At 38.7% G+C, this 26859-nt stretch overlaps 2 protein-coding genes across 2 annotated transcripts in view; both read right to left on the bottom strand.

Moving 5' to 3' along the window:
- The window catches only part of LOC149078309 (ras-related protein Rap-1b), a 101617-nt gene that overhangs the window by 23193 nt on the left and 51565 nt on the right, over window positions 1–26859 (bottom strand). The window lies entirely within an intron of this gene.
- LOC149078310 (uncharacterized) lies at window positions 23083–25119 on the bottom strand. The gene has a single exon (XM_089241434.1). It carries the CDS (start codon window positions 25117–25119, stop codon window positions 23083–23085), a length of 2037 nt encoding a protein of 678 aa, XP_089097560.1.

The raw sequence follows: 26859 nt of genomic DNA on the forward strand, positions 1-26859 counted from the left end.
CGACATCAATGTAATTGAATAAAAATTCATTCAAAGTAAAAGAAATCGTTCAATTCATGAAATGAAACACAAGGTTGAGACTTTATTGACTCAATCTTATTTAAAATTGAATTCAGAAATTTTAAATTTAATGTAAAATAAGATTGTCTTGTTAACCCTTTTCTTCTAAAACCTCTTTCCCCCTTATACACATCATCAGATCCATGAGGAAAGCAAAATTAATCATTAAAGTGATTTCTCACAGTTTTTCTCACGCATACTACGACAGCTTTTCTATCAATTGAAATGGTATTCATTATTGCGTGTTGCCTAAAAACAGTCAATTACACAGTACTGCAAGCCTTTTACAAGGATCTAGTACAGGAGTGAAGACGAAAAAGAAAAAAAGTGAAGCGCTCTCACTGGATGTATTCTACGTTCTGACAGCGCAGCCGATTAGAAGCTTGCACTGTGACATCACAAAACTTCCGTTCGCGTGAGAAATATACTCTCGTGTGGCCAGGGGGTGTAGCGTCACGGGGGTAGGGAAAGGTAATAAGGGGCGCCGTTCAAGGATTACGTAAGCAAATTTTCAGCCATTTTTGAACCCCCCCCCCCCGTCAGCAAAAGTAAGCAAAATGCTGACCCTCTCCTTCGTCATCAGCTCTGCCCCTCTGAAACCTAACGCATATTGGTGGGATCAGAGACGTACGGGGGGGGGGCATGGGGGGGGGTTCTCTCGTGCGCCCTTTCCACGATCAAAAATTTATTTTTTTAAATTGAAATTTCAGAAGAAAATACCTTCATATGTTATTATAATCAATTTCTGTTAATTTCAATGCCATTTGGAGGCTATAAACTCAAAATTTATGTTTAATAAATTCATCGCGACCCACCCTCTAAGCCATATAATGATAAATCACATAAAGTGCCTTGGCCCGCGGACCAAATATGGCCCTGGGGATTACTTAATGCGGCCTGCCCTCTTAAAACCTAATTTTGTAAAAATGAACTAAACATTTACAGATCGCTTAAGTGTCCCGTGGTACAATTCCAGAAAATTTAAGCGGCCCGTGGCATATTTTCAGATCACTTAAATGACCCGAGACACAGTTCCAGAACACTTAAGCGATCCGCGACACATTTAGAGATCCCTTGAGTGACATGTAACGTAGTTTTAGAGAACTTAAGTGGCCCCCAGTGCGGTTCTACATCACTCAAATTACCCGCGGCACATTCTCAGATTATTTAAGTGATGCGTGGCTCAGTTCAAGAGCACTTTAGTGGCCCGAACACATTTCCAGCTCACTTGGATCCGCGAAACATTTACAGATCCCTAAAGTGGGTCTGTAGGGCACTTATCAATAACGGGGGGGGGGTGTTACTTCAAGTGCCAACAAACTATGGTTTTTCTCGTTTTTGGCGCACCGAGTAAGATGCCATTAAAAATATTTCATATTTTCATAAAAGGTGGGTGATGACGTAAGCATTATCCAAACCCCCCCCTCCTCCCCCATTGTCATCAAAAGTCAGCAAATCGGAAAGCCTAGCTAGAAAAAAAATTATAGAAGTCACATGGATTTCTACGCACAGGTCGACTACTATCGACCACCCAATAGTTACACACGTGATACCTTGTTAAAAACTAATACGGAAAAGTGTTTTCAGTTTTCTGATTTGACTAATAATTATGGAGTTCTATAACGTATTATAAAAATCGATGACATCACTATATCGAATCCTGCCAAACTTGGCGTTTTTAAGCCGAGAACAATGCTATAACCCTCAGCGTAAACAAGAAAGCTAAAGGTGTGCGAACCATAGAGGGAAAGCTCAGCTCAAAAAATTTGGCTTAACAGTGAAGGAAAGATAATTACCACACATTTTCGCAAAAAGTGTTGATTTTGATAAAACAATTTTTCCAGTAGGTCTAGTTTAGTTGCCACGGGCGTAATATTGTGTCCAAGCAACGAGTGGACGAATTCAAACAAATTCTCTGTGTTTTCTTTTCCCTTTCCTCTTCACCATCGCGGAGCTTTATACTAATACAATAGTTTATCTAACGCTTTATAAATCTGGTGATGAATTTCCCAATACAGTGGAACGAAGGTAACAAGGTTATAACAAGGTTAACATCACTCTACACCAGTGATTCCCAAAGTGGGCGTAACGTCCCCTTGGGGGTGATGGAAAGTTCCAGGGGGAGGTAGAAGTTACGTGTATAACATAGGATCCTATGGGTTATATTGCGTTGGGGGGGGGGGGGTTGGGAGAAAAAATTTCTGAAGAAGGGGGCGACGGGACAAAAAAAAACGAGTTGGGGGAACTGCTCTACACGAAGAGGAAAAAACATCGATGGTGAAAGAAAAAAAGCCGAACTTGCCTTCTCTAACGGAGTCGAACATTCAGTTGATTTTCCGTTAGGGGCCATTCAAGTATTACGTAAGCAGATTTTCAGCCATTTTTTACCCCCCCCCCCCGTCAGCAAAATTTCGTCAGCAGCCTAGAATATTTCATATCTTCAAAAAGGGGTGGTTGATGACGTAAGCACCCTTCAAACCCCCCCCCCCCCCCCATCATCAAAAGTCAGCAAATCTGAAACCCCCTCCGACTCTCGATGCTGACGTAATACTTGAATGACCCCCTTAGCGGCAACACGCTGCACTGGGGAAATTTTTCTTCGTTGGATGTTTCGCGCGTAACTGGCCATTAGAAAACTGACGCGTCACAAAATTTCAAAGCAATATATAACTCCCTTAATTTATTCGTCCGAACATAAAATGGAAAAAAACACTTTTCTGTATTAGTTTTTCACAAGGAATCACATGTATAATTATTGGGCTATCGATGGTATCCACCCTGTACAACAGTTTTTGGCGTGCACACGGAAAAGGTTCTGCATCCCGATGTATGTAAGCGGGCCAAATTACCTCCAGCGAGATACTACTACTTTACCGCACACCAACACCGGTCACATATATCGCCATACGGCAATTTCCGACCAAAGGATTTGGGTGCGAAATGAAGGCTCCGTCCATCGGTGGTCGCCCCAGGGCAACACCACCTATAGAACAAGGCCTCCGCACGAAGCTCGTGACGTCACTGAAGAAAGTCATTTCACCTATTGCCATTGGATATAGCAGGCCGACGGAAGCGATATCTTCACCTTTCTTTGCAGTATATCCAATGGTAATAGGAGAAATGTCCTTCTGCATTGACGTCACAAGCTTCGTGCGGAGGCTTTGCTCTATAAGTGGTGTTGGTGTTGCCTAGGCTCGGTAGGCAAAGAACTTGCTTCTAACGTTCTATGCCCGGATTCGAACCCATGGAGACCTTGATGGTAACTTCCATAGTGGAACACGAGCATCTTACTACGCCGCCATTCGGGCGGTCCAGAGAAATACTGGAAATATGCGTTAAAATACGGGACATCGCCTATTATCGCCAAAATGTATGTCTAAGGTAAGCAGTTGCACAAATCACTTAAAAATTGCTAACTGTGTGAAAAACGCGATATTTTTACACAAAAAAAATCGGGATGGCCAAAATTACGTAAAAAGTATGGAAATATTTCGGGAAATACGAAACACAGTACTTATGGTCTTCCAATGCATGTAACGTAAAAATCCCAACGCAAATGAAAATGTGAATTTAAAAAATTGACTTTTCTGACAACTAAATGATCTCAAATAATGCAAAAAAATCAACTGCAACACATTGAAAAATAGTCATTTATTTATTCTATTTTTCCAAGTTGTTATTTAAATCGTGTTGCCATTCGAGAATAAAAAAAACTTTTTCGTTTCCTTCTTTTTCAAGCTCAATAATTGGTAAATACGATTTCCTTTTAAGTTGCTTTTGAAAGAGCCCTTATCGACAAATATCTATTTTTTTTTTTTTTTCTATCACACATAAAAACCTATTTATCCACACATTTGAAAGTATTCGACAAATACTTGGCAATAACAACAAAAGAATTCTCTCTGCAAGGTGAACGAACAAAATGGCTAATGATCGAATAGGAACGTCGTCCATTCCGTGTGTTTTGTTTTTCCGCTTCTCAATTTGAATAAATACACCTTCGGAGACATTCTGTACTAATTGGCGCTAAACCCAATTTAATGAGCCGCGTTGTTTTTCCGGAGGACCATCTTTAGTTTCGATTCATTGATTTGCTTTATTTTCCGATTAAAATACGCGAGTAAATCTTTTAGTGGAATAATTTTTGAATATAATTAAAATGTGGCGTTTTTCTTTTGGAAAAAACAATAATCACTTCCTTAATCAAATGTTATAGTATGAAATCGCTTAGGGCAAAAAGAAAAACTTCGAGGAAAATTTGAGACTTATGGAGTTATTGTGATTATGAGACTTGCCCGACATTGTGATTAAATTGCAGAGCAGTGCCTAAGGGTGTGCGTGCGTGACATGTGCGGTCGCACTGGGAGCCAAGCTTTGTGGGGTAGTGCTAACGATAATAAAAGTGAAGAAATAAAGGCAATTAAATTATTGAAAATATGTGCCCTGGGCTAATAGATGTTTCTTCTTTTCAATTGTGAGGCAAGCGTACCCAGAGCGAATAGGCAAATTATTGAAATCTTTCACTAATCCTTAAACTATTTCTTTCATAAATTCTGAATTATTTTCATAAATTCTGAATTATTTTCATAAATTCTGAATTATTTTCATAAATTCTGAATTATTTTCATAAATTCTGAATTATACAAATTTTTGAATTATTTTCATAAATTCTGAATTATAACAATTTTTGAATTACTTTCATAAACGCTAAATTATTTTCATAAACTAAATTTTTTTCACAAATTCTAAAATTATTTCATAAACTAAATTTTTTTCATAAATTCTAAAATTATTTCATAAAAATTCTAAAATTATTTCTTTCATAAAAATTCTGAAATTATTTCTTTCATAAAAGTTCTGAAATTATTTCTTTCATAAAAGTTCTGAAATTATTTCTTTCATTAAAAATTCTAAAATTATTTCTTTCATAAAAATTCTGAAATTATTTCTTTCATTAAAAATTTTGAAATATTATTTCTTTCATTAATTTAAAATTATTTCCCAGTTCTGAATTTTCATAAATTTTTGCGCTGGTTCGCATTCAAAGAAAAATTTGTGAAATTGTTATCCCAAGTACGGGAGGTATCATTAAAAAAACTCCCTGTATCGTATGAATTCTCTGGGCAGATCGCAATGGTCTCTTGGGAATGCTTGATTATCACATTATTTAAATAATAATAATAATAATGACTGATTTTTCTGACATGAAACGCACACACACACACAAATTACTTTTTCAATACTTCGTTATAAAAGACGCACATTTTCCATATTCATACTCTGCAAATATTCAAAAAGTAATGTAGAGTATCAAGTACTAAGTACGTAATTTAAAAGCTCATCCACTTGGTAACATGACCAACTGCACTATTAGCTAATAATGATTAAAAAGGGGATATTTTTTTTTCTGTGTTAATCATCTTTTATAGAGATTCTAATTCCAAGATGAGAATGAATATAAAGTACCAATTATTATTTTTCCTGGGAAACCCGATAGACTCTAAAGATAATAATCGTAACTAATTCAGATTTTCTCAGATATCATTGTTACGGTAAATGTGATAAATCGGTGAGCATGCATCATCTGTATTACATCCCGGTTATTATGCGTCTTTGGCATCATCAAAATGATACCGAAGCTAAGCAAAGTTACTAATTCTAATTATGAATGAGATCACCAATAGCAGAATATAAAGCAAATCCCAATGGATGTAAATGGGAAAAACATTTAACATGACAAACATGTGGGATGAATATTCTTGGCATAATTAACATAAAGGTTGGAAAAATTATTTTAATTCCTGATTTTTCAGTAAAGAATGAAAAATTAAGTAGGGTTCGTTATGAAAATACGGTAAAAAATTACGGGGAAAATATGGGCATATATATGACGCGGGAGATACGGGTGATATGGCCAATTCATTAATAACTTAAATGCGAGATTGAAAAAATAGGTCATCCACATATTTGTCATATCAGACATCTTTTACGTGAAATACATTTTAATACACTCTGATTTGCAGCAGCTCTTCAGTTACCACCACTGATGATTTTTCAGTGAATTCAGCATCGAGCTTATACGTATATAACAGTAATTAATGTAAGCTCGATGGATTTTAGTGACGATCAGCAACTTTGGCAGCCTTTGTATTTGTACTTTGGTGACAATTGGCGATGTCTCGCATTTTATTTAAGAAAATATGGTCAACCTATAAATCTTACACATTTCATTAGCGCTGTTTCACCCAAAGAGCAACATCTTTATCAATAAGTACCACAATTGACTTTTTTTCGCATTCTTGGCGAGAACTAGTGATATCCTGCATGTACTCACACTTAGGCTGACCATATTTGTTCGAGAAAAATACGGGAAATCGGAATTCAAAATACGAAGAAATTCTTGACAATGCCAATTATCGCCAGAAATGATGCCAAAAGTAAGCTAAGTTACCAATTCATGTTAAAATCACAGACAAGTCGCCAATCACGGGAAATGAAATGCCACTTCAAATTGCAGTGATTTAAAAAAAAAGAAGCAACAAATATGTGAGATGAATTATTTCTAGTCGTAATTATCATAATGTAATTTCTGAGTTGGGAAGATAATTGTAATATTTGAAGAATAAAAAGTCAAGTTGGCTTCGACGAAAATAAGTGAAAACCAGGACATTTTTGCAAAAAAAAAAAAAAAAAAAAAAAAAAAAAACGTGACAGTCAGAAAAACAGAAAAAAAAATCCGGGACTGTCTCGAGAAATACTGGACGTATGGTCATCCCTATTCAATTTCAATTTCAAATTTATTTTAAAATTTGTGTGAATACATGTTATATGTATGATATTATTGGCAACCAAGGAGACAAATGTCCCATACTGGTTGTTGCAATGAATAGGTTTAAAAAATATAGTACAGTGATATTATTTTCAGATATATGATGGGAAAAAAATATAAAAAAGATAGTAGTTACAGATAAAAATAGTATAATTAACAAAAAATAAATATGTTAAAAATTGCAATATAAATAGTAAAGGATATTCTAATGCAACGGCGGAGGTGCTAAAAATTACATATGAATAATATCAACATGAGTTCTTAGTATAGACTTAATATTGACCCGAAATACACAAAAGAAAAAAAAAAAAATTTATAACATATTAACGATATACATAATAAATATGGAGCCAACACATGAATTTGTACAGGATTATGGGAGGTGATTTAAAGATATGATTTAATTAAGCATAATGTTAGAGGATGTAATCGGAAATGGGACTCAATGTTAATGAGTTCGAGCAGGTAAAGTCTGAGGCGTTTTTTAAAGGAAGTAAATGCAGTAGTGTCAGTGATTTCTCTGGGTAGATTATTATAGAATTTTGGAATCAGAAAGCAAAAGTGCTTTTTAAGAATATTTTTATGAACTAATGGCAGTGAGTAGATGGCATTTAGACGAGCAGAAGTACGGGATACGTTAAGAGGTAAGGAGTATTGGTGTTTTTTATTATTAATAAGGATTTATAAAAGTAGAGGTAACGCACTGGGAGAATTCTTAATCGATGAAATTGATCAAATAGAGGGGTAACATAATCATTAGTGATGCATCTGATAGCTTTATTTTGGAGAGAAATAATAGGCTTAATATTAGTCAGATAATCTCCTCCCCAAACTGAGAGACCATACATTAAATATGAATGAAACATTGAATAATAGAATGTTATAAGGAAATGGTTATTAATGTACGGTTTCAGATAGAGCTTATATAAAATGAAACGGAGCCGAGTTTGAAGGTATTTAATATGCGATTTCCATTTCAAATTTTGGTCAATATGAACGCCAAGGTATTTAATGGATGTTACTTGTTCAAGACATTGGCACGTGCACGAGGTGAAGTGTGAACAGACACGGAAAGTTATATTATGGTTGATTTGAGGAATGGATTGAAGAGAAAAATTTATAAATTTACTTTTTGTTACATTTATTTGTAAATCATTGCATTGAAACCGATTTCTAATTTTGATGAGGTCGTTGTTAATAATGTCAGTGAGTGCCAAATATTCCGTTCCCGAATAAAGTATGACTGTGTCATCAGCAAGGGTTATAATTTTACCTACTATGTCGAGGTTACAAAGATCGTTAATAAAGATTATGAATAGCAGCGGGCCCATAACCGATCATTCATACTGTATTTATACACGATCTTTAATTCCTGTATTATCTTAAATTATATATGCTTAGTGTTGACTTAAAAGCGGAAAATCGCGAACTTTTCTCACGAATTAATGGTTTGAACGTTAATCTCGTCGTAAGAATAAATATTGATGTAAGAAAACTAGAATGTGTGTGAATATATTATATAAGTCTCCTTACGATACTCCTACGTAAAAATAAAATTTATTAAGGTAGAGTACTGATTATTAAAAGGAGTAATAATTTATATATTTGAGAATTATATATATATAAAAAAAAAAAATTCAAGATCTCATCGATGTGATGCCTCGAGAAATTTTCCTCTTTTTTTTCTTATTTTTTGGGAGAAAAAAAAAATAACGGGATTAAAATAACGTACCATTTAAAATATTTTGTTTTCACTCTTAAAATAACACTATAAAATATTAATATTGATCGTTGATGGGAGAAAGAAAAGCGTTTTTGGCTTAAAAAATAATGACGAGAAGATTTAAAAAAATATTGGTTGGTTTTCGTATAAAGAGCGTCCATTAGCGGGAAGCTTTCAAAAAATGGGTTTTTTTTAGGTAATCTTTATAAAGTTTGCTTACATTTGACGGAAATAATGTTTTTTACTTAATACTTTGTCGGAGTTTATTGTTTGGTTACAATAGCTTTTTAACTTTGTAAACTTTAATATTTCCTGAATGGTTTTTTTTAAATATTTTATAATCTTTCCATGAATCGTTACAGAAACCATTATCTCCCGGTGAATATAGAATAGATAGTCTTCTCTCTATAGAAACTTTTTTGTTGTCTGAGACCTCTCTCTCCTATAGGTCAGTCAAAAAGTCGTTCTTGAAATCAATTTTTTCACTTCCGGAATCAAGTTTTTGTTATTGTTATTAAATTCTGAGTATGATGCGTCCGAAACGTGGAATTTAATTTATTCTAAATTCAGTCGAAGTTCGTAATTTCATGCTGGAAATGATTAAAATTACGTATTCATTTCAATTGCCGATGTAGATCATAAGTGCTCGACCAATGGCCCGCGGGCCAAATGTGGCCCTTCGGAGTGGATCATTTTGAAGTGGCCCGTGACCTCAAACCTAATTTTGTAAAGAAGTAAACAAGCGACACAGATCGTTCAAGTGACCCGCGATGCAGTTCCACACCACTTGAGTGGCCCGCGACAAATTTCCGGATCACTCAAGTGGCCCACAACTAATTTTCAGATCACTCAAGAGCCCGCGTAACGATATTCACAACATATTATTTCTAAACTGTTGTCTGAGCAATGGTTTTATAATTATGAAATTTTTGCAAATCTTAAATTCTTAACGCGGCTATGTTCGCATCTTGCTTCTTTTCCTTTTCATTCATCGCTTTGCTCGCCGCCCCACTATGTTCTTAGCCTAAGACCTATGAAGCGCCCGTTCTCGTGAACGTATTCCATGGAAACTTGGTATATTCGCTGTATGGACCATGAAAGAAAGGAAAATTCAATAAAAAAGCACCACTCACATTCACCCGCCGGTCAAAATAATATGTTTGAATAATATGTTTTATTGCATAAATCTCTCTCTCATGGTCTCATTAAGCTGTATTCGGATAATGCCTATATGAAATAAATCTTTGATAGATCGATTGGTTTGCTTCTACAAGTGACGTCTAATCGTTGAACAAAGAGCAGGTCGAGTGAACAGTGATTGGCTATTGCGATAATACTGACATCACACTTGTGCTCAAAGATGGCAGATAAATACCTTGTATTTCTCGGGACCCTAATTTTGGCGTTAGAGTTCCGGTCACATTGTACAGGGTACTTAAAATCGTACGTGCAGTTTATTTTTGAATATGTGTTCCATATCAAGGGCATTCAATTTTTCAAGGCGAATTCATCCAGAAACCCAATTTAATTGAAAATATATTCAGTTTGTACATAGGATATATATAGCCTAATGATCATAATATTCCAGCATCGTAAATTAATCCATCCGATCTAAATCAAAATCTCGAACACGCAGTACACCAGAAGTCTCTTTAGGACAATATTCCATCCAGTCGGGATTAGACTTCAATACGAAATTGGCTGTAGCGTTTGTCTTCATTTCCATAAAAGTCACCAGATTAATTATATTTCACGTGCCTGCTCATTATCGTGCAATGAAACATTCATGAGAGCGACTAAGACAATTAGGTAAAAAAGGATACAAAGCGTTTGCAAACAGCGTTTACAAAATATGACTCCTGAGGATTTAAAATGCTTATTTATGAAGAATTTTGTCATTCAATGAAAATTTTATACACAATAAATATTCGGAATTAAACCCGTCATTATGAAGGGTGTCTTGTAAGTGCTAATGCGGCCTTTACCTAATCAAAAGTCCATCGTAGAAGTATGATTCGAATTTAAAAAATGCTCAAAAGGGGTTCAAAAATCAGCTTGTACCAGTTTTGAGATTGAAATTACAGTGTGTAACAAAGTAAAATATCTAAAATTTTATACGGCTCCCTTTGTGTCTACTAACTTATGTATCTCCTGAGGCCAACAGAAAATGTCCCATGTTGCTAAGAGCACAATATGCGCTAAGATATTTGAATTTGAAAATCACGGAAAAGTTACGAAAGAACAGGGAAAACTAACAGACTCAACACTCCTTTCCCACATTTGTGCTTACAATATAATTATACAAATAAACTTTGCTCCGATTTTTGAATTCGAATATCTCAGCGAATATTGCACTTAGAAACTTGGAATTTTTTTTTTGTTGGCCTCACGAGAGACAGGGCAACAACTTTCTAATTGGAAGTTAGAGGACAGAAGGACCGTATAGAAATTTAATTTTTATTTTTATTTTGTGACAAACTGTATTTTCACCCTGAAGACTGGTGCAGGGTAATTTCTGAACGACTTTTAAGCATTTTTCAAATTCAAAATTTACCTCTATGACGGACGGTTGTTGAGATTAAAGCCGCATTAGTACTTACAGGACACCCAGTATACGAGTCCCAATTCCAATCCGAACACGAACATATTTGTTCCAAGATGGAATTGCGTAAAAAAATCTGATCACGTCCACATATTTGCTATCATCAAACTATGAGAGTATCTTTTCCTTCAGAAGGAATTTTTTTTTATCCTCTTCTTCTGTATTATTAAAAGATGTCAATATTGGACCAGCAGCATCTAAGAATTTGTCTGAAATTTCATCGGATAATTGAGTTCCCAACAATCGCTGCAACTTGAAGTACTTTCGTTGCCGGAACAAGAATTACAAGAACCTTTCTAGCGAATCGGAAGTTTCTCTTTTTTATACGAACTAACATTTTGCTTATGAAATTTCTTCAGGCGGTTGTAGGTTGATGTAATTTTTCGGATTAGGATCTGATGCGAGTGGGCGGTTGGTTCATATCTTCCTTTTGTGAATTAAATGGATCCGAGATAAGATATAAAGGGTGTTTCATAAAGTACGCAGTTTTTTAATTGCGCGTGATTTTCTTTGTTCGAAGATTTGCAGCACTCCTCCTATCGTTTTCGTTATTTATTATCACTCTGATTAAAAGACCTGTTGTCGTTTTTTTTTTCATTTTGTAGCCCTGGAGCGGTTCAGCATGGAGTAACGAATGCATTATTATTGGGAAAACTCATTACAAAAATGCGTAGTGCTATACAGAGAATGTCCGTAAACTTCGTGCGATCTTTAGACGTGAGGATGCCCCATGGGCGGAGATACGGGGGGGGGGGCGTCATAGGTGGAGTCCACTGATCTAATGTATATATGAATTGACATCATCATCATCTTGGCCCCCCAGCAATAATCACCGTGCCCCCCCCCCAGACTTCCAAGTCTATCTCCGCCTATGCGATGCCCCTACCGCAACAACAGTTTCGAGATTCAAGCCCGTAGCCAGAAATTTCGTTCGGGGAGGGGGGAACCAAAGTGATACAACAATAGATTTGGCCATTTGGCCATCTTCTTCCCTTTTTTCGGTAATTTTTTCACATTTCGGGGGGGGGGGGGACCGGACCCCCCAAGACCCCCCCCCCGCTACGGCCTTGTCGAGGTTGATACAAAAATTATAAGAATCTGGGTCAGTTTCAACCAGAACATCACCCGGTCGAAACCGTAATGTTCGAACGCAACAATACATTGCGGTAGTGCAAGATAGTGAGAGAGTGAGTTCCGTGCAGTCGCTTCATCGTCGATCACAAAAACTGGGTGTGTCTACATATTCGGTGCATCGAATATATAGTGAAAAAAAATCTTCCCATGCACCCCTACAAGATTTAATTGACAGGGAAATTCAACGGGTAATCGGGGAAATCGACAGTTATTCTTAATTTCAACGGTCGGGTGACTGCCTGCAGAGAAAGTGGAAAGTGGTGATATCGAACATAAATCGAAGTATATGTTAATGAAATTAACTAATAATTTTGAATTTCGCTCCGATTTTGGGTGATGTATTACATTTTCAAAAGCTGCGTACTTTATGAAACACCCTTTAGGCCGTCCCACTTTGAATGATTTTTTGGAATATCCATTCAACTAACTAGCAATAAGATGAAGTAAAACCCCTCTTTTGCGGACACAAAACAAAATCGTCATAAAAGAGAAGTGACTGCAAAACAGAGGTTCTTATTGAAGCCTCTATAAGAAATCTCTTAGTATTTCGCAGTAACCTCCATCTGTGGGGGTTAACAGTTTAGAGGGGTTCCATTGCGTCCACACAGCATGCCGACATTTTAACGGAAACAACCACCCGAAACGTTCATTACTAGGGCTAGGGTTTTCATGACCTAAAAACCAACAGAATATGCTCCGTAAAAAAAGCACTTATGTTCCCCAAAAGAAATAAAAATAGGCCACTACTACTACTACTGAACCATACGTGTACCTCCTCCATATTCCTTTGCGGAACTTCTAACAAAACAGTACATGTTGGAATGTGGGTGTCCGTGTTGTAGACCTAACGGGAAGCTCGTTTCTGTGTAATGCTCGTTATAGTACTGCCATCTACCACATATTTTTCGAACTATGAGTGAAGTGTAATGTTTGAAGATTTTACCGTTGTAGGCCTGTTGCTCTCTGCGGCGAGACTTTTTTCATCCAAAATATTAAATTATGCCTTAAATTCTGAAAATCATAAAAAAAAAAGTCCTAAAATTACTGAAAATCATGAAAAAAATGCCTTATGATACTGAAAAATTATGAAAAATGCTCCATCTCGTAGAAATAGCGAAATATGCAAAATGCATAAAAAATGTGCAGTCATAAAAATTCGAACTGCCATTCATTACGCATTCGCATGTGAAGGCACTTTGTCAGTCCCGATTCGGCAGATAGATGGAGGCACATATTTTTCCCTTCTGAACCGTTTTTACAAATTTTTTGTCCTCTCGCCCCCACCCCCTTTTTTTAATTTTTTTGTTCTCATTGCTCTCCCCCCCCCCCAACTCAAGCGAACAATAGGATGTTATACTAAACCCATAGCATTCTAAAGATAATCTTCAATTTAGGCGGAACTACTATACCAAAAACACCAACTCTGGCCATATCACTATATTGCAATTTACTGCCATTAATCAGATGGATTGGAAATGAAGGCGTTGTCTATCGTTAGTATCTCATCGATATCCTCCCTCAGGTTTGAACCCGGGACCGTGGTAGACGAGCATCTCACCACCACGCCACTCGGGCTATAAGCGGAACTGGCGATGAATGAATATTCTTATGAGTGCAACTCAAATGTCGTTACTGTGATTTTTTTTTACTCCCTAAGTTCTTCTGTTGTAAAGAAATAAATCATAATGATTTTGTACGACTTTGTTTCTTTTCCATGAACAAAACAACAGTTTGTTGCTCGCTGTTATCCAATCATATCGCGGAAAGAGATGAGGTTTCCCCCCCCCCCACCCCTTTCTATTTATTATATTCCTCTATTTATCGAAGAAGCCAATGTTTGGTCATTTGTCTTTCATCTATTCTGCAACGCGAGAGAGCGAGTTTGTTCTTTCTTTGGACAAACACGTGTCTTTTATTCTGAAGTCTATTGTTACGAGAAAGAGAAGCGGAATTTGATGAATGCAGTCTTGTCTCCTCGAAACTTGCAAAAGATCTTTATATAAATATATGTAAATCTAGACACACACAATGTGACCCTTCCCGGATCTCATCATTCTGAAGGATCTCAGTGAACGAGCCGATCGATGGCGTACCGAACAGGCCAGTGTCGTAAGTAACCAAAGAGAGACAGAGAGAGGTTCATTGGCCTCCTTACTCCCTATGTAATTAAGCAATTTTTCCTGACGACGGAAATTTAATTCTAAAAAAAACAACTATGCAATAATTCAATTTTTTTTCATTGGGAAAAGGGGTCCTAGACCTCTCGACTTAATCCATCCAATGAGATTATTTCTTTTAGAAAAATTAATTAATTTTATGGGATATAATTTTTTGAATAAAATGAAGGATTTTCATGTCAGAATGAAATTAATTAATTTCATCAAAGAACGATGGATGAATTAATAAACAATGAATTGGGAATTCATCTTAATCACAAACAGTGTAACCAAGTGTTCAATTATTCCACGGAATTGTTAATCCCGTTATTAATGGCAGCGAGGCCATCTCTAATGGAATTGGATATTGATTTCGGATGCTCCGCAGATGTTTTAATTACACGGTATTTATGGCTTTATCGGGGGCAATATCCATCATGAAAATGCAGGTGATGTCAGCATACCGGGCACTGACCGAGCCCCTTGTATGCGTAGGACTCCGCAGAAGAGTCAGTGTACTGGTTTAGAGAGACACTGTGTGGCTGTGTCTTTTTTTATAATATGGTTCTAGAGAGCACACACACACACACACACACATCACATTACCACGCGTTTCTATGGGTACTTAACGCACACATCTTACGCGCATGTCTACGAGTACATAAGCCTGGTTCTCGTGCATCTCTAGAGGCATATAATCCTCCTACGCATTTTTAAGGGTCTGAAATGCATTTTTCGGTCTCGTTTCTTCACGGAAGCAATGGTCGAAATTGTCACCGGACGATAGAACCCGGGCTGTTTGCAGTTTGAACGGTACGCACTACATTTCTAGGGGTTATAATAGGGTCTTTCCTTTAAATACGGATAAACCGTTTTACCCGCATTTAAAGTTGTTTTTTCTCAATTTTCTTCCGTTTTTCGAATTCGAATATCTCAATGTGTAACTTTTTTGGTTAGCATCAGGAGAGACAGGGCAACAACTTTTGAATTGGGGTTTGAGGCACATGGGGACAGTATAAAAAGTTATTTTTTTTTATTTTAATAACTATACAACTCCTGGAAACATGAATGCCATATCTGAGTACTACACGTTGTTTGAAAACTTTTTTCTAATTTGAAGTATACCTCTAGAATCAACGGTTGCCAGTAAAATCCCATAACCCCCGTTTGCCATGCACCCTGTATATATTTATCTATACATATCAAATAACATCTCCTGACTGATTCACTGATTCATCATCGCCGAGCCGAAACCGCCGAAGCTATAAACATGAAATTTTGTCAATAGTTCTATTTCATGACGTAAAGACTCACTAAAAAGGGATTTTTCAAAAATTTTGACCCCTAAGGAGGCTACAAGGAGGTTCAAAGGTTACATAGAGAAATCACGCCGAGCACAAACCACTGAAGCTGCAAATATGAAATTTGGTGACAAGTTTCATTTGATGATGAAGAGACTTACTAAAGGAAAGGGATTTTCTTTTGAAATTCACAAGGGGTTTATCTATACACATGAAGTGACATGTCCTGACTGACTGATTCACTTATTTATCATCGCCGAGCCGAAACCTCTGAAACTATATCTATGAAATTTGGTCAGTAGTTTTATTTCATGACGTAAATATTAACTAGGAAGGAATTTTTTCAAGTTCAACCACCCCTTAAGGGGTCATAAAGTGGGGGGGGGGGGTTCAACGGTTGCATAGAGAAATCACTCTGAGCCGTAACCGCTGAATCTATAAATGAATTTGGTTAGTAATTTTATTTTATAATGTAGAGACGTACTCAGAAGGGATTTTTTTAAATTCAACCTCTAAAGGGTAGGAGTCATAAGACGGTTCAAAGGTTATATGGAGCAATCATGGCCGAGCCGAAACCACTGAAGCTATAAATATGAAATTTAGCCAGTATTTATATTTTACTCTGTAAGATATTAGTCAGTATAATTATATTTTATTATTAAAAATTCAGCGCAAAAGGGGGGTCATGAGACTTTCAAATGTTATATGGGGAGAATCATCACCGCGTAATTTTTAGATTACCAAATCCACGCGAGTGAAGCGGCGGGTAGCAGATAGTGTACTAATATAGACATACTCCCCGTACCCCCGTCACCACCACGCTCGCAGTTAGGGGGACGACCTACTAAACCCCTCTGACTAGTAGTCCTTGGTACAATCCTTAGAGAAAAAACACACAATATAATTAATATTAAAACGTGATAATTAATATACGATGGAAGCATGATAATAAATAGTAAAAAATATGGTTATACGATCGCGAAAATATACAGCAACTTGGCGACAACCCGGAATTATGCTTTTTTTTCGGACTTCGGCCAGGAATTACCAGCCACTTTGTGATACTGTCGTGACACACACACATAGGGATTACAAGCTCGCATTCGTGGTCATTTCCAGGCGCTAATGCGAGCTGATTTCCACCTTAAAAAGTCTCGCCACAGAGAGTGACAGGACTACAACCATACAGATAGATATTCAATCGTTGCACTTCACTCATAGTTAGAAAACTTGATGGCAGATGGTGGCACTACACATAACAAACGTTACACAGTGGCAAACTTCACGTTAGGTTCACAACTCGTACACGCACATTCTAACATATACCAATTCGTTAGAAATTCCGCGGAGGAATGTGTGGTTTAGCAGGAGTAGTAGTAGCCTCTTCGTGAACTGGCTGGCAAAAGCCAGAAATTGGGACGCTCGCCGGGCGAATTTCGGGCATTCATTTTTTTTCTTCTTTTTATTTTTTAAAAAAAGAAGAAGGGGGGGGGGGGAAATAACATATATTCATTGCTCTTCGAAGAGACAACAACTCCTACGGCACTGAAGATGGTAACCGAAGTATCGGACGAAACATCTACATATCAAAAGTGACTCAACCACCGAATTAACTAACAGCCAGGAATGATCCCTCTCTCTCTTTCTCTCACTCTATTTCTCTCTCTCTCAACCTTTTTTGATTCGCGGATCCCTTCCTGTAATACAATTTCCATGGCGGAGCCCCGTAGGCACATTCCTTTATTTATATTCATCAAATTTACTGATTTACTTTTATTATTTAAAAATATTTATAATTATTATTTTTTTCAAATATACTGTTCGTTTCCCCCCCCCCTCGAACGGCCACGCAGCCTCCGGGGAGTGCACACGGAACCCCCAAGGTCTCCGCGGGGCACCGGTTGAGAACCACTGCTCTAATGCGTTTGAGCTTGCAATTATTAAAGCCAGCTCATTCCTGAAGACTCTCCGACTCCGGCGACAATTAATAAAAGTGCATTTATAGAAGAATCACTTTATATAAGGACAACAACTATTTTGCTGATGAAATAAAAGGAATGATTCCTGATTAGAAACGTTCCGCATCGTTACGGCCCATCCATGTTTATTCTCTAACAAACGCAATTATGATTTTTTTCTCCTCCCCCCGTGGATGTTTGTTGTACTTCCAGAAATAACAAAGTACAGAGAGAGAGGAAGAGTTGGTTCCGCACACACATTGAAAAACACATTTGCCTGTACGGAGAGACGATCAAAGCGAAAACGTCAAATATTCCCGATTTTCAGAAATCCTGGATCGCTGGATAAATATTTTTCCGGTGGTTTTGACGACGTGGTTGAACGCTCTGATGTATTTCCTTCCCCCCCTCTCCCCCCATCCCTTGAACCAAATATTGGCTCTCGCTCTCTCGGATCTCCTGATTTTCCCAGAATTCCAAGTTAATTTCTCTCCGGGATACGAATCTCTTATTTGGACGTAGAATTTCTGATTCTATTTACTCTGGGATACTTTTTCCTACACGTAATAGATTTTTAGGAAATGAACTACATATTACTATGCATAATAATTATAAATTGTAATTACCTCAATTACCAGTAAGGGGCATTCAAGTATTACGTCAGCATCGGGGGGGGGGGGTTCGGATTTGCTGACTTTTGAAGACAAGGTCGGGAGGGGATTTAAAGGTTGCTTATATATATATATATATACGTCATCAACCACCCCTTTTTGATGATATGAAATATTCTAAGCTGCTGAAGAAATTTGGCTGATGGGAGGGGGGGGGGGGGGGTTCAGTGTTTTGCTGGCTTTCCTGACAGGGGGGGGAGGTAAAAAATGGCTGCAAATCTGCTTACGTAATTCTTGAATGACCCCTAAATAAGATACTCACAAAGAGCAACAGGTTTACAACGACACAATTATTAACTCGTTACACTTCGCTCATAGAAAAAATTGATGACAGACGGCAGCAATGCACATAACAATAATTACACAGAAACAAACTTCACGTCAGGCTCACTACACACACGTTCCAACATGTACCAATTCGTTAGAAATTCCGCAGAGGAATGTAAATGAGGTACATGTGTGGTTTAGTAATACAGTAAAATCTCTCTTTTATGTAGACACCGGTGGGACAAAAGAATTCATCCGTTAAAGAGAGGGTGACCGTTAATCTTATGTTTGAAAAAGCATTGTTTTGTTATACACGGAGAAAGCAGTGTTTGGCCGTAAAATAGAGTGACCGCATCTGAGAGGTGTCCGTTAAAAAGAGTTTTGCTGTATAAACGATTCTCAAGCAATCCCAGAAATGTATCGTTATAAAAGAAATAACGTTACAGATGGAATCAGAGGCGGATTTGTGGTTTAGCCGCCCTCCTCCACGTCTAGTCTAATTTTTTGATCACTTATTCCTCAAATTTGCCGGCCTGTAATATAACCCGCTTGGCCCTCGCAGCTGTAAATACGCCTCTGTCCCTAACACTTTATGGTCCCTTACATAGTTATATACTTACTTGGTCATTCTCGCTCCCTAGGATGCTCTTGTAGGTTACACCAGGTCTCGCTCTCTCTAAGTCACTCTTTTCAGCACCCCCATGGTCTGACGTAATACTTGAATGGCCCCTTATTTCTTTGTGTCAAACTCATTCCGAAATTGTTTTTATTTTTTTTCACTGATTATTTCTTCTGTCACTGTGATTCCGAAATTATTTTCTTGGCATTATTTCTTTCTGTCACTAATTTAGAAATTATTACTTTGTGTCACTGATCCCGAAAATATTTTCCTGACGGAAGGTACCGCGAACGGAAGTTTTCGGAATCCTGCCAGAATGGATGTATCCCACACGCTGGGAACAAGTAAACAAATATTGATGACTAGAGTTTATTATCGAGCATCAAGTGTCCGCTAATGCCAGCTCGAGAGAGATATTAGGGTCCTCCCATAGAGTAATAACAGTAGTGAGTCCTCCTCATCGAGCAACTATTATCGCATTGGCAGGTTCGATATCATGCTTCCATTGGAAGAAGAAGTATTAGATGCATTTCCTTCCACTGCCGTCGAATGATAATAGCGTGAGCCCCATGCAAATCCTCTTCAGCCCGAATCTGTCACGGTTCACTAATCCCATTATTATCATCATTACTGATTTATCGGCTTTCCATGGCCCCCCGTGCGTTATCAAGTTACAAGAAAAACGGGATCTCCCGTAACATCTCGTTAGTCCCGTCTATAAGCATTAACAAATCTTATCTTAAGCATTAACAAAAGTGTGAGGCGTATTTTTCTGGGAAAAGGTGGATTATTTTTTCTTTTGTATCAAGTTGATGCAAGTATGTTAAATACAATCAAACTCGGTTATAACGACAACTCAGAACTGTAAAGTCAATAATTGGCCATCCTGGATGATTCCCATATAGCTGGGGGTGCACAAACTTTTCAGTTTACGGTCAGAAACTTGAAGAATGACCATATGACCCACATTTCACAGGACACACACATTACCGTAATTTTCGCCATCCCAACTTTCTTCTAAAATTTCACGTTTTTCCCTTATTTTCAACGGGGCTAATTTGAATTTTTGAAACCAAGAATTAAGATTATTTTCATGACTTACGAAATTATATTATGATATAATTGTGATTCTTATTAAATTATCATAACACCTGATATAATTATCAAAATTAATTATAGTCAAATATAAATAAATTCATCTCACATATTTCAAACATGAATTTTTTTTTTGGTGAACTACATTTTCCCATTGCGACTTGCAGTAGCCCTTATTTTCCGCTATTGGCGATTTTTCAGTAATTTTAGCGATAGATGACAACTTTACTTACTTTTGACTATTTTTTGGGCTTAATTGGCAACTTTACTTCATTTTGACTATTTTTTTTTTGGTTGTAATTGGCAAATTTACTTGCCTTTGACTTTTGTTGGCCCTTATCGGCAATTGGCAATTTTACTTGCTTTTGACATTTTCGCGATGGCTGGCGATACCTCTTGTGGATACCGATTTCCCGTATTTTAGGTATTTATTGTGTTGCGTGTATTGATACTTTTCATCCTTTCACGGGCCAGATAGGGCTCTTTCGGTGGACCGCATTTGGCCCTTGGGTCGGAGGTTGTGCACCCACTCCCCTACCATAGAGAATAATTGTAGTGTGCCTTGCTTTAATGAAAAAGCTGATGGCATTCAGGGGATGTTCGCCTGTCTTTATGTTTACACTTGACGTTGAAAAAACCCCCGATTTATTACACATTTGACGCTCCGACAAACTCATTACCATGTCCAGCATACAACCGACAACTGCTCTTACCGATAATTTCCCTACAAAAATATCCCGTTCTTTTAGCGAAGCTTACTTTAATTCTCAATCTCTACTAAACCCAGGAATAGAGGTAATTTGTGTAATTTATAAATTGTGCCATAATGAATATGACTACAAATATTCATCTCATGTTCAATTCTTTCCCGTGAAATGCATTTTAGCAGACTTGCTGAAGCACTGTATTTCTCGCCAAGGATTATTTATAAGCAATAACTGTGGTGATTTCGCTCAAAATTGGCAACATATTTGGTTAGAATCGGTGATATCACTTATTATATTCATTCCACACACTGTTTTCCGCTTTTTTGGTAATTAAAAACTTTTTTTTTTGACATGGTCACCATAATCACAATGAAATAAAAACTTAATGCACAATACATGATTTCATCTGATTATATTGTTCGCCAAAAAGGGTCCTAACCACCTTTACATATAGGTTTTCGGCAACAAATTTAGATGGTCTATGTTTGATGTAATCGGCGATAAATCTGGTAACCTTGTCCTAATCTAACCGCACAGAGAAAAGAAGAAGAAGGAAAAGGAAGAAAAATAAATAGAATAAAAAGAAAAAAAAAACAGTGTGTGTGTGTGTGTGTATCTATATCTATCTATCTATCTATATATATATATACACTCATTGCCCATAAAAATTTGCGCACCCAGAAGAAGTCGTCAAAATGAAACGAAATTTTACACATGTAAGTACTACGTTGATACAAGTAAGTGATTAGAAAATCCAAGAAAAAGGATAATTTATTGTAGAAAAAAGTGCAGATGAACAGAAGTTTTAGCACTCTGTTGGACCCCCTCTAGCGCGAATGCACGATGCGATACGAGCGGGTATTGAGGCATACAAGTTCCGTATGATGTCCTGAGACATCTCGTTCCACAGTTGCTGTAAATGCGCCTCTAGTTCGACCAACCTCGTAGGGTGTCCAACTTGCCGTCCCAAATGATCCCAGATATGCTCGATTGGTGACAAATCTGGGGATAGAGCAGGCCAGGGAAGGGTGGTAATGTGGCGGAGGCAGTCTTGTGACATCCTTGCTGTGTGTGGCCTAGCATTGTCTTGTTGAAAAATGGCTCCTGGGAGCCCTGCCATGAGTGGCAACACATGTGGCTGAAGGATGTTATGGACGTACCGCTGGGCTGTCATTGTGCTATGGATCAATATTAGGGGTGACCGTGTATCGTAAGAGTAACGATCCTCCCTCTTCGTGGTCGAGTAACTGAACACGTACTCATTGATGAGTCGTCTTTCAAAACAATAATCATATTTATTTTGATTAAGGAGGATCGAGAAAAGTGCTACACAACGAGCACATCACTTTACAACACCCACCCACATAATAATCATCAGGAAAAAAAAAAGACCCCGGGGGGAGCGTTTCTCTTTTCTTCTCTCTCTGGCTCCCGCGCTATCTTTTTCAGGGTAGTTTTTCCCTCTTTTGCTTCTTCGTTTAGCAGCTTCCCTGACGATTCGTCCCGGAACCTTACTCGTCCCCCCTTGGGAGCTCATTGTCTATTTTTTTTTCAAGACAACTGAGCTTACCACATTTAAGAAAAGAAATGAACAAAGAAAAACATGTTCAAGCACATATACAAAAAAAAAAAAAAATCACAAAATCAACAATTACCATCGTGGGATCAATGAAAATACCATACTGGGTACACATTAGTAATACATATGCACTGAAATGCATTCACATTTACAAACATTTTCCGTGTACTTTCCTAATATATACATTTCCCGACTTTTGCTTGTCCAGGCGTACTGCTGAACACGTCTGAAAATTCTTTCGGTTTCGAATAATTGCCGTTGCTGTGAACTTCCAGCTTATCAGATAACCCCATTACGTGGTTCTGAATGTCCTGTACTAATTTCATTTTATGTGAACAGGAGCGTAGTCCACATCTCCAAATTCTACGTCCTGATCAAATATCAGTCCCACGTGATGTACTCTGGCAATGTATGGCCTCTGCTTGACTTGGGTTCTAAGGGTCCAATATAGTCAATGCTCCAGACCTCGAATGGGTTTTCGGGTCTCACGATTGGTTGGATGGGTAGGCGATCTCTATACGTGACGGTGCGTCTGACTTGGCATTCTCGATGACTCCTACGAAACTTCTGAACATCCCTTTTGATGGTGGGCCAGTAGGACGAATACTTCATGCGTCGTTTCGTTTTGCGCTCCCCTAGATGTCCTGCCAAAGGTATTTCATGGGCCGTCCGAAGCATTTCCATTCGTTTGCAGGTGGGAACGACAACCTGTACGATATTTTCGCCGTTTACGTTCTCGGAGTGAGTGAGAACACCATTCCTTACGCCATAAGATCTTTGCCCCAGACGTACTAAGTCCCAGCCCTCCTTGAGATCGCCGTCTCCAATTTGCAAACCGATAAAGCCTTTGTCTCCTTTATCGGGGACTTGTGATGCATCAGGGATGCAGTTCCCTCCTTCCACGTTTGAATCCAGGAGTTGTACGACCGACATCGTTGAGTCTCCGGTATGCCGAATGGACCCAGTGAGCTGCACACTTTCCGACAGCGCCTCGTACGCAGTTGAGCATATTAACATGTCGTTAACAAGTTTCTTCGACACGGCACAAGTTACAGGAATGTCGCTGTGCATACCATCATCGATTCTCATCGGGATAACTTTCAGTGCCGCTACCTCAGTTTCCCCGAACGCAGATATTATTCGTATAGTACCTTCTCCGTCGCAGTTCGAAGGCACCAAATCCTCTCTCAGAACTGATATCTGAGCTCCATTATCAATAATCGCTTTGAATTTTTTCACTCCGCATTTGATGGGTGCAATTTTAAGTTCATTGATTTTCCCCGTGACCTTCGCAGAAGACACAGGAACCGAAACTTTCACCGTCAAAATATTCGAGGCTTCACTTGGTTCCACCGTCGTTAATTGACTCTGTGCATTCACAACGGCATGCCCTTTCGCGTTATTGTTGCAAGCCCTCGATATGTGCCCAAACGAGCCACAAGAATAGCAAGTTGGCTTCACAAAGGTTCTACGTGTTTCGGTTTTGAGTCCTGGCCTGGAATTCGGTGCTATAGGAGGAAAACTTCTACTGTTACCATATTTGCCTGCTTCATCTTTCACGTTATCATTGCCCGAGACCACCTTCTTGAAGTTTGATCGCACACTTTCGTATTCATCCAGCTTGTCAGCTAGGATAGACGGAGATATGAAAGCGGCCCATTCGTCCACGAAATGGTCACGTATATCGCCGGGAACTCGTCGTTTTAGTTGGTCAGTAATGACAAGGCTCTTCAGTGTCTCGAAGTCACCAACATCCAGACCCCGGATCCACTCTTCGAAGAAATTCGATATTTCGAAGACAAATTCTCGCCATGATTTCGCCGGGTTGCGTTGATGTTTGGTGAATTTTTGCCGGAAATGTTCTGGACTTAATTTGAATTTCCTAAGGAGGATCTCCTTAATGTACTCATAATCATCAAACTTCTCTTCCGATTCTCGAGCGATTAATTGGGTTATGTCTGACGGCAATAAGGTCAGCAAAGCTGACACCCAGTTTCTTTTGTCCACCCCGATCCTATTCGCCTGGCGTTCAAATATTATGAGAAATAAGGCGATGTCATCCTCCTTGGCGTCAAATTTTGGAACAAGCCTCGTCAGTTCCGTACTGAATGAGGTTAAATTCTGTCGTCCATTTGTGGACGCGTTCGTCCTTTCCATCTCCAGGCGGAGTTTTTCCATTCGAAAGAGGTGTTCTCGTTCTTCACGCATCCTCCCTTCAGCTAGGTCACGCTCTTCTCGTGCTTCCCTGTCTCCCTTGATGACAGCTAACTGCTCTCGGACGAACTCCTCGTCATAGCCGTCACATTTGAGGATGCTATTCCTCAAGTCCAATATGTTCGATCCGTCCTTGACCACCAGACCCAACTCCTCTGCCAAAACCACCAAATCACCCCTCCTTGCACGCCCGAGATATGCCATGTTGCTTGGTATATCGTTTTTTTGGTTTTTTTTTTCGCTTATAAATGTTCACACTTAGTCTAAGTGTATACGTCCACCGTCATATGTTAATGACTAATCATTCGTAAAAAAAAATATACATATATAGATAGATATATGCTCAATAATACTGACGTATTTCAAACAAACCCAAAAAAAAAAAAAAATAAAATCGTACATTCAAAGATAATTGTAAAAAAAAAATTAGTATGTGCGATAATACTGCTGTTCAAAAAAAAAAAATCACATTCTCAATAATAAACTGACGTTTCAAAAAAAAATATCATATCCTGAGCGAATAATACTGACGTATCTTTCCAAAAAAAAAAAAAAAAATCAGTACTCGCGTAATTACCGCCGTTTCAACACACAACAGAGCAATGATGCTCTCACTTGATAAACAACAGAGCAATGATGCTCTCACTTGATAAACAACAGAGCAATGATGCTCTCACTTGATAAACAACAGAGCAATGATGCTCTCACTTGATAAACAACAGAGCAATGATGCTCTCACTTGATAAACAACAGAGCAATGATGCTCTCACTTGATAAACAACAGAGCAATGATGCTCTCACTTCATAAACAACAGAGCAATGATGCTCTCACTTCATAAACAACAGAGCAATGATGCTCTCACTTATATCACTAGAGCTGATGCTCGCCACACGAACCGCCGGAGCAATGATGCTCGTCAACTATGCCGCTGCAGCTGATGCTCGCTCAATACGCCACTGGAGCTGATGCTCGCCACCTATGCCACTGGAGCTGATGCTCGCTGAATACGCCACTGGAGCTGATGCTCGCCACCTACGTCTCTGGAGCAATAATGCTCGTCAACTATGCCGCTGGAGCTGATGCTCACTGAATACGCCACTGGAGCTGATGCTCGCTGAATACGTCGCTGGAGCTGATGCTCGCTGAATACGTCGCTGGAGCTGATGCTCGCCACCTACGCCTCTGGATCAATGATGCTCGTCAACTATGCCGCTGGAGCTGATGCTCGCCACCTATGCCACTGTAGTTGATGCTCGCTGAATACGCCACTGGAGCTGATGCTCGCTGAATACGCCACTGGAGCTGATGCTCGCTGCCTACGCCTCTGGAGCTGATGCTCACCACCTACGCCTCTTGAGCAATGATGCTCGTCAACTATGCCGCTGGAGCTGATGCTCGCTGAATACGCCACTGGAGCAATGATGCTCACTGAATACGCCACTGGAGCAATGATGCTCGTCAACTATGCCGCTGGAGCTGATGCTCGCTCAATACGCCACTGGTGCTGATGCTCGCTCAATACGCCGCTGGAGCTGATGCTCGGTGCTCGCCACCTAGGCCTCTGAAGCAATGATGCTCGCAGAATACGCCACTGGAGCTGATGCTCGCACCTACGCCTCTGGTCGCTGAATACACCACTGGAGCTGATGCTCGCTACCTACGCCTCTGGAGCTGATGCTCACCACCTACGCCTCTTGAGCAATGATGCTCGTCACCTTTCAACTGCAGAGCAATGGTGCTCTCAGGAACCACCCGTCATCAGCAGTCCATGCTTTCTCTTTCTCATAGCTTGACAATGGAGGAACGCTGTGGCCATTTTGTCCTTCTTCATAAGTGTTATTCTTCAAAATGTTCCCCCGATTTTTTTTTTAGTTCTAAATCCTGTCGACTGCGCCAGTAACGATCCTCCCTCTTCGTGGTCGAGTAACTGAACACGTACTCAT

Source organism: Pholcus phalangioides, unplaced genomic scaffold (genome assembly GCF_987345545.1).
Source record: "Pholcus phalangioides strain wild (caught in Gottingen) unplaced genomic scaffold, Ppha-v1.0 ptg000014l_1, whole genome shotgun sequence".
NCBI lineage: Eukaryota > Metazoa > Arthropoda > Arachnida > Araneae > Pholcidae > Pholcus > Pholcus phalangioides.

What these genes read in the sequence shown, in the direction of transcription:
- LOC149078310 (XM_089241434.1), bottom strand. Translation starts at nt 25,119, where the DNA reads ATGGCATATCTCGGGCGTGCAAGGAGGGGTGATTTGGTGGTTTTGGCA.